The sequence below is a fragment of the Typha angustifolia genome, chromosome 11, assembly GCF_048772165.1.
Source record: "Typha angustifolia cultivar Huaian chromosome 11, ASM4877216v1, whole genome shotgun sequence".
NCBI classification, from domain to species: Eukaryota; Viridiplantae; Streptophyta; class Magnoliopsida; order Poales; family Typhaceae; genus Typha; species Typha angustifolia.
Window position 1 is genome coordinate 10,909,308 of NC_133249.1, and position 9,856 is coordinate 10,919,163.

Genomic DNA, 9,856 nt, shown 5'->3' on the forward strand with positions numbered 1-9,856 from the left:
CTTCATAATATGAGTATCTTCATATTCGATCATTTCGAAAATTTAAAATTTATTTAAATATTCTAACTTAAAATAAAAATAAAATTAAGATGTTAACAAAGTGAAACTTACTTTTTTTTTTCCCTCTTTCCCTTCTTTTCTCTTTTACCATTGTGAAGGTTAACCTCACTTCGTTGATTAGCCGCGATCTTTTTCCAAGTTTTCTATTAAAAAATAGTGCATGCATTAATTATTTGCAAGACTTGGCCACCGAACTATTTCTTCCTTGAAAAAAAGAAAAAAAAAGAAAGAAAAGACGATGAAATCTAAGAAACAGACAGTATCTGATTGGTAGACTTTTCCAAGTCCTTCTAATGTAGAACATCTCAGCACTCTACATTTGGATCACCACTTCCTATAGAAATCCACCCTTCTCCTCCTATCTCAAACCATTACAATTCCTCCTCATCCCATTTGCTTGCATGGCTAACTCAGGCAACTCCTCCCTCTCAACCTTGGAAATCCTATGGAAAGCCCTTGTTCTCCCCTTCAAGAACTTAAAACTCTTCCTCCCCCTCATCCTCATCACCTTCCTCCCCTTCTCCTTCTTCTCCATCTTCATCTTCATCCTCCCTCTCCTCACTGATCTAACTCTAAAGATCTACGAATTAGCTCTCACCATAGACCCCTCGAGCCCCGAGTTCACCATCCTCCTCGTCGCCTTCAAGAAAGATGTCGCACATCACCTTGTAGATGAATCCATCAAGGTCCTCCTCGTGTTTATCATCAATTCTCTCCTCATGATCATAACATTGTACGCTACTATAACAACTTACTGTGGGAAGCTCTTCTCGCTCGTCGAAGTTCTCACCATGGCAAAGAACAACATCAAAGGACCTATATTAACGCAACTTTTTGTCGCCTTCTTGAATTCAGCTTGTTTAGTTCTCTTCATACTACTCTTCATCTTTGCTGCTGTGCTCATCTCATGGAAGTCTGTAATTTTCTCCATCTTGCTAATCCTTATAATTCTATTGGTTCTCGGCTTGTTTCTATACTACAGTTTTGTGTGGTCATTGAGCATAGTGGTTTCGGTTGCGGAGATCGGCTGTTATGGACCAAAGGCGATTCATCGCTCTGCAGAACTAATCAAAGGAAGGAAGAAGCAAGGGTTTCTTCTACTTCTTCTCATTACTACCTTCGGGTTTGCTAAACAATACATTGCAAGTTTTTCTTTTACTCATGCTCCTAACTCTAAAGAAGCAATATTAGTGCTGTCTGCAATCATTTTTGCTCTTGTAGCAAGGACACTGGGTTTGTTCATCTTGGCAATACTAACAGTATTCTACTCTGAGTGCAAGAAGAGCCACGAAGATGGCTTTGTATATAGTAGCTTGTCTCATTCTGATGCTCATGTTGATAAAGAGTTACCTTAGTTTTATGGTTCATCTCTTGTTGTAATGCTTAAGCTTGTTATATGACAGTGGTCACAATAATATGGTATGCTAATGAATCATCTCTTCCATAACTTTGTAGCATTTAATTTTGTACCACGAATTTTTTTTATATAAATTACTTACTCAGAATAACTGAATACGTTGAACCAAATAATCTCGTACCGAAAAATATACCATGTTATAAATTTCTTAATAATATTATCTATGACTAGTTGTCCATTGGCAATATTAAAACTATAAAAATAGCTTAATTAATACTCAATATCTTCTTAATTATATATTACACTCTTATGCTGACCAACTCCTGTTTCTTATTATGAAGAGAAAAAGATAGAAACAAAATTTATAGTTTGACTTGGCAATACTTTTTGATCACGATATGTTAACCTAGTGGAGTATAAGTTGGAAATTCTCCAACTATGGGCGACACCATTAATAACACATCCGAACAACTCTGTAAAGTTATTAATACTTGTCAATTATTGCTTGCATGGGAAGCAAAGAGAAATTTCCTGATTGAATTTTGCTCATAAACCTACTTAAATATTAATGGCTGATTTAATAGGATGCAAGGCTTGTTTAGATTAGAATTTCTTGACCAAGGCCCCATGCAAATGACAAATGACACCTTTGTCTGGATTGAGTCAAACCATCTGCACTGTTACTTTGTCGCCTTCCTTATATCCTCTAAATATTTCATCAAAACCTCAGAATTTTCTTTGTGACTTAAAATACTTCAAAATAAATACTTGGTTATCTAAATTGTTACTTGATAAGTGGTTAAGCAATGTAACCTTTGCTATCAAAAGAAAAACACAATTTTATATTTTCAGTCTACCTTTTCAAATTCAACATTAAGTTATAGTCAAAGTTTCTTAAAATTATAATGTCCAGAGTTGGATTATATAAGCTTTCCGACCAAACATAATTAATTATTTAAATTGATAAATTTTAATTTTAAACATTCGAAATAATCAAATTTGAAGATACTCGTGAGATATGAACTTGCAGAGAACTAAACAAACTTTTCAACGCATATAAAATAATGTTGAACGGAAAAAAAAATATGACCAAAACAACGAATAAAAGTTAATTACGTTACTGATTATGAAATTATGTAGATATCTATAGAATTATGTAGGTATCTCTCAAATTATGTTGGTAGCAACTTAATTTTATTTTAACTATTAGTTATAATATTTAAATAAATTTGAAACCTCCAAAATGGTCAAATTTAAAGATATTCATTAGATAAAATTTTAGAGAATTAAATAAGCTTTTCTACACATATAAATTAATATCGATCGGAGTTCTTATGAGAAAGATATAAAAGAGTTAAAAATAAATAAATCTTGTATTTAAAATTTGGAATTTGAAGATATTTATTGAGAGATGAAATTTTAAAGAATTAAATAAGTTTTCCAACGCATATAAAATAATATCGATCAAAGTTCATATTGGAAATATCCTAATGCTACTGTAATAGGGAGAAGGATAGGGACGAGGACAAAGTGCTAAAAATATAGCCACCGCTCTCCCTCCAAAATACTCTATTTTTTATATATGAATGATGAACATAATGTGAACCAGGATAGGTCTGATCACATAATGAGTACATTGAACTTGGTGAATCGAATCTATTTATCTTTTATTGGTTCATGCTTATCTCTTATATAAGCCATTTAGACAAGTCTAGTTATGTCATATATACTTTTAAGACAAGTCTAGCTATGTTAAGTAAGCTCTAAGGCAAGTCTGGTTAAATCCTGTAAGGCTCTAAGGCAAATCTAATTAAGTTATGTAAGCTCATAAGGTAAGTCCTAGGTTGACTCGTGTAAATCTTTAGGGCTAGTCCGAATCTAGAAGTATCAGTAAATTAATCATAACTGTTTATTTTTCTAGAAGTATATCTAACTTAGAATAACAATTCAACCTCCAAACACTAGCCACCATCACCTCCACGAGCAACCCTGCTTTATTGCCATCCACCACCACCCTTGGTTGTCTACCACTCTCTGACAACCGTCACAATGTTAGATATTTCTACTTTAGTACTATTTTAACCTTTCCTCACTATTATAATTTTAACTTTAACTCTGACTTCAAATTCATATAAAACTAAAGCCATTAGAACCTGTAACGCCCCCGCCCGGCACGGCACGTGCACGCCCACGCGGCCGCACGGCACGCGCGACGCACGTGACAAGTCGGGCGGGGCCCGTCACACACGAATACTCTCCTGTGCACATATAATCATGACATCATCAAATAAAACCTGCTAACCTATCCATGATCATATAATCCATCACCAAATAAATCATACTCTTAACCAAATAAACCTGTTAACATATGAATATCAAAGTCCACAATAATATACACTAGACCGCTACATAATCTGGCAGGACCCACACAAGCCATAACAAACCATCAAGATACAACTAAAATAACTAATACAAGAGTACACTATGATTCGACCTATATTATACAAATCATCGTCTGATATAATAAGGTACAAATATAACAAACAACGATACAACTCAATGTCTGGTTAAACTATCTTCTATACCGTCTCGCATCAATAGCTCACCTCATCATCACTCTAAAATATCTTCCCAAGATATCTCAGGTCGCTATCACGTACCACAAATCTGAGGGGTTAGAAAAGAAATAAAGAGAGTCATGAGCAAAAGGCTCAGTGGATAGACCTTACCCCGAATCAGTAATGCCAAACAAAGAGTAAATCATGTACTGGATAATATGAATCAGAAAGAGTATCATGTCATGAATGAGTATATGAATGTATCCTCAATAATATATAAATTAAAAGTAGATAACATGTCATAACTGATAAAAGTATATAATCCTCGACCATGAGTAAACAAATCTCCATGTCATACTATCATCATAACTCTCTCTCAAATATGACACATGATGCATGCCGACCATGACCATGCTATGATATCAAATGCAACCATATATGATGCATATTGACCACTCGATAATCAGGTATGTCAGATAATAATGAAATCATATGCATTTCTCAACATCACGATCATCACCGACATCTCGGTATAATATCATCATACTAGACCACTGTGCACAGTCAACACCCGGTACCCGGTCTCAACATCATGCCCGAAGGCTCAGAGCATACTCTGCCATCTACAAGAAGTATCTCAAATATAACCAAACCCTGTCATCCGCTAGGGTATCAACATCCATCCAGACCAGGCACCCTTCTAGCTGATAGAAATCTCGTGAGGATAACTCGCCACATATGCCCTGGCGAACGGCATGTGTCCGAATGTCTGCTGCGCACACAGACTAACGACCTCGGACGTAAGGCCAACAAGATCGCGACCATGTCGAGCGATCAATCATCCACCAAGCGCGTCCTAACCCTCGCGCCCACTCAGGTATCCTCACGCTTTCTATCAACTATCCTATCAATCACATTTCATGCTTTCCTTTCTAAAAGATAAATCATATGCATATATCCAGTACGATAACAAGTCAATGCATAACAGGAATTTAGGTGGAATAGGAATCAAGAGCAAAATGATGTAATGCAAACTCCAACCATGTATCTAACACATGCATACTCATGCTAATCTATCATATGCATACTCATGATAGAAATCATCTCGACATAAAACTATAACAGCATAATCATCTCCAATCATCTCTATATATCACTAATGTACTCATATCCCAGATCAGTCTAATCAAATGCATGATAAAATATGCTTGACTGAAATCATCCCTATATAAAGTCATATAATCATGCTGGAAGCCAAATTATGCATGTACATAATATGTAATATATCCTAATTTGAGAAAGGGATCTAGGGGATAAGACTACTCACACTGATCAGAAGATACAAACCACGTACCCCTTACATCCGCCCATCAACCGTGTGACACTTCTCGCTAGCAAGGACAACGGGGTCTCAAATAAGGGGTTCGGGATCTGAAAATGTTTAAGTAACATAAAGTTAGTTGTTTATCCCATTATAATCCGTTCGAGTAAAATATGATGATTTATTAGATTTTAGAATTTCTACTTATTTTTATGATTGGCTAGATTTTAATTATAAATAAAATATAAATATAGATAAAAACCTAATTATAATTAAATTATATCTTGATTAATTAGGGACTATGTAGTCATTATCTTATTTGTTACAAAATAATAATGTATAATAAATTAATAGAATTACTTAAAATGTAGATCATAAGAATATTAGAATATAAATCTAATAATTATAATTTACAAATCTATCTATTAATCTAATAGATATGTAAATAAATAAATAAATATAAGTATTACATATATCTATACCTAATTAATCATTAATTATAAAAATTATCATTAATAAAATTATATTGAAGGATATATAATATTATTAAAATAGTTCATGTCTAAATAATCTATTTGCATTAATTAAGAAGAAAAATACCTAAATAAATACCATAAATAAACTAATTAATTAATAAATTAATCACATCTGCCATCAGTGCTGGGCTCGGCCCAGCACTGTCTGCTATAGTGCTGGGCCGAGCCCAACACTATGCAGAAAGAAAGAGAAGGAGCTGAGGAAGAAGGAGAAAAAGAAAGAAAGAAAGAAAGAAAGAAGGAAAGAAAGAAGAAGAAGAAGAAGAGGAAGAAGAAGAAGAAGAACAGAAGAGAAAGAGAAGAAATAGAGGAGGTGAGGGAGGCGGTTGCGGACTTGGGCCGGCGGGGAAGGCACCGGCCGCTGCTGGCCAGCCAGCGGTCGGCCTCTCGCCGGTGGCTCGGCTCCGACGAGCCCACCCTCGGGCAAGAAAGAGAGAGAGAGAAAGAGAGAGAGAGAGAGAGAGAGAGACAGAGAGAGAGAGAGAGAGAGGAGCTCACTGGCACTCGTAGAGGTGGCGACGGCGACGACCGGCCTCGGCGAGAGAGAGAGAGAGATAGAGAGAGAGAGAGAGAGAGAGAGAGAGATTTAAAGAGAGAGAGGGAAGGCGGTAGAGGAGAAGTAGTGGCTGCGCCGGGGCCTGCCGGGGCCCACCGCGGCCAGCTGGCCGCAGCCGGTTGGCTGCGGCAGCGGCCGCAGGCGCGTGGCGCCCCACCAAGCTGCATGAGAAGCTGGCATGGGCACGAGGCCGGCCACAGTGTGGCCGGTCGCGTCGTGCCCATGAATTTTTTTTTTTGGATTGGGTTGTTACAGAACCCTAGCTCACGAGGCTATCACCCAAAAAATATTATAATTTTCTTATGTCCAGACCGGTCTAGATCAGATTTGTAATAGTAGTATCAGAGTCAACGTTCCTCGACCGTTGGTGGAAACATGATCCAAGACAAATCCAAGGGAAACCGCTGCCATGGAAGACTAAAAACTCATCTCCATACTGGCTTAGTCTTTTCCAACGCCATCACCACCAGTAGCCATTACCAACGACGAGCCACCGGTGTGGGTGAAGACGATATTTAAAGAACTTTCGAATAAGTTGAAGGAGATGCAACCCTCCCTCAATATCTTAATCTAGGCCTTGGTAGAGGCCCTGCTAGCCGCCCACTGCTGCACATCATCGCCAACACCGCTAGCCATTGAGGAGCAAGCCGTCCCATGGTAAGAAAATCCAACCCGAGAGTGAAGGAAAGTGCTAGTCCAAACCATGACTTCGACCTCACCTTCGATCGTAGTGGAGCTCATGCTATCTTTACAGATCGTCCCCACAGCTGCAACGATGTCAGAGCAACCCGCAGTAGTGACTTTAGAGTCATCTTCTTCAATCATAGTGGAAGCTAGGGCATGAAACATTAGTATTCCATGGGCGGCAATACAAGCACCTCTCCTCTGCCGCCATGTTCGGCACGTTCCTTGGACCACCCACACATGAGTCATGACCTAAACCGCATGCACTGAGACTATGGCTCAAATCGCTCATGGCTAGGATTTGGCCTTAGTCACCTAAGACAGGGCAAACTATGGGTCAAATAAGTGGGCCCTAAAGTAGAACCCATCGTGGGGCCCTCTTTCATATGGTAGACGAGACCCACATGGAGATCGAAAATCTATAGTTCGAAAGCAACAGAAGGTATGGAAATCACTATGGACACTTTGAGGACAAGATGGTCGAAACCATGGTGAATTGATGCAAATTAGGTCAGGTCGAATCACATCATGAGGACAATGGACTCGATGGATTGAGTTTATTTATCTTTTAATTGATTTATGCTTATCTCTTGTGTAAACCCTTAAATGAGTTCAGTTATGTCATGTAAGCATTTAAGACAAATTTATTTAAGTCATATAAGCCACTAAGATAAGTCTAATTAAGTTATACAAGCTTCTAAAATAAGCCAATTAAATCATGTCAGCATGTAAGATAAGTTTTAGTTTGAGTCATGTAAGCCTTCAAGGCTAGTCATAGTATGACTCATTATACCCGATCGCTATATATAGAGGGATTGAGCTTCTTTGTTTAAACATCCAAGTATAAAATAAAGAATTAACAATTATATTTTAGCCTTTGACTATCTTAGGAGTAAGAGTAATATAATCTACGAGTATAAGTAAATTAATCATAGTCATTTATTTTCCTAGGAGTATATCTAACTTAGAACCCTAATTCTATCTCCAAACCCTAGCCACCATCATTTCCATGAGCCACCCTACTTTGAAGTTGTCCACGACCATCCTTGGCTTGTCATGTTCTCACCTTCTCTCACTATTTTAGTTTTAACTTCTGACTCTGACCTCGGATTCATATGAAATGAAATCTATTAGAACCCTAATTCGCGAGATTACCACTCAAAAAGAATATTATAATTTTCTCACAATCACATCAGTCTAGATCTGATTCATAATAGAGTATATCATATCATTTCTTTGTACTTCATTAAATGAAAAGCAGGAGTTGTCCGAAACTTTTAAGAAATAAGGTGAGGGCAAATTGGTAAAAAAATAGAAAGAATTTGTAATAGAAACATAAAATGGAAAGAAAGTGCAACCTAAAACATATCACAGACTTTTAAGGCAAAAATCTCTTCTTCTGTTTTTTCAAATTTACTCTTCTACTCTCACTCCTTTTTCTATACAAATATTTATACAAATCTCTCGTATTCTGGCTTTAGATAATTTGTAGTATTCGCCACTAGTAGAAGCAGGAATGTAAGGATATTGTACTATACTCTTCTTGTGGTTCTTCTTCTATCTCTCGCTCATACTCGACCCTTTTTTTTTTCTTCTTTTTCTTCTTTTTCCACTCAAAACCATTCTATTTTTCTACTTTTTTTTTCTTTATTTTAGTGCTACGATCCTACCTTTGTTAAAAAACAAGTCTTTAGATCCTAATTTATAAAAGTAATTACTGTGAATTCAAAAGATTAGATGTTGTTGCAGGAGAAAAAGAAATAGATATAGATAAACTATCAAGTTTCTAGAATCGTATACTCTGTCTACACTTTAAGAATATTTATTTTAATCTTATTGTTGAAAGTAAATTCGTACTAAATATTAGTAATAATGAATTGAGTCTCTTCAAATAGTTGAATTAGATAATATCTCTCTCACTCAATTTCTTCGTCTATTTCTTTTCTGCCTGTAATTCATAGTTATTTTACATCGTTCATAATTATTTTAAAGTAATTCATAGTTATATTTAGCCAATTTGCAGTTATTCTTATGCAATTCACAAAGCAATTTGTTTTTCGTTTTATTTATTTCTAGCCCCTTTTAGAGCTAATATTATGATCACATTGTTAGTCTTTTTCTAGAGAAAATAGGATGGCTACAATTTAGAACATAATCTTAAATATGGTATTTACTCACTATTCTTAAAAAATGACTCCAATTAGAATTTAATAATTTAATTATAACAGAGTTCTTTGTGATTCAACCAAAATTCAGATTGCCTGAACTTTCTTTTGTCACAGTTTAATCCCATGTGGTATTGTACATATTTAAATGCTAACAAACATTCACCTTTACATTAAAAGAGCAAATAATACCTTTTTTCTTATTTTTTAATTACAGTTTGAATATTAAATCTTTTTACCCTTTGTGAAAATTGATCAATCATATATTTATTTTATCCCAAATTTCGTCCATTATTAAGTTTTACAATTGAAAACATCCAAAATATTTTATGAAAAATTGCAACCAATATATATATATATATAAGGGAAAAGCAATCACTTAGTTTAACAACTTCATTGGAAGAGATCTTTCACCTTTTATCTTTGGAAGGGAAAATTAGCTTCATGTATGTAACAACCCAGGAAAATAAATAAATAAATTAATAATAATAATAATAATAATAATAATAATAATAATAAATAATAATAATGTAATAACCTCAAAAAATAAATAAAATAAAATAATAATAATAATAATGTATAAAATAAATAAATAAATAAATAAGAGACAAAAAAAAGA

At 35.3% G+C, this 9,856-nt stretch overlaps 1 protein-coding gene across 1 annotated transcript; it reads left to right on the forward strand.

Annotated features, from left to right (window-relative positions):
• The first annotated feature begins 413 nt into the window (after positions 1 to 413).
• Positions 414 to 1,501, forward strand: LOC140771003 (uncharacterized). Its single transcript, XM_073112349.1, has one exon. It carries the CDS (start codon positions 462 to 464, stop codon positions 1,413 to 1,415), a length of 954 nt encoding a protein of 317 aa, XP_072968450.1. The 5' UTR covers positions 414 to 461; the 3' UTR covers positions 1,416 to 1,501.
• The last annotated feature ends 8,355 nt before the right edge of the window (positions 1,502 to 9,856 follow it).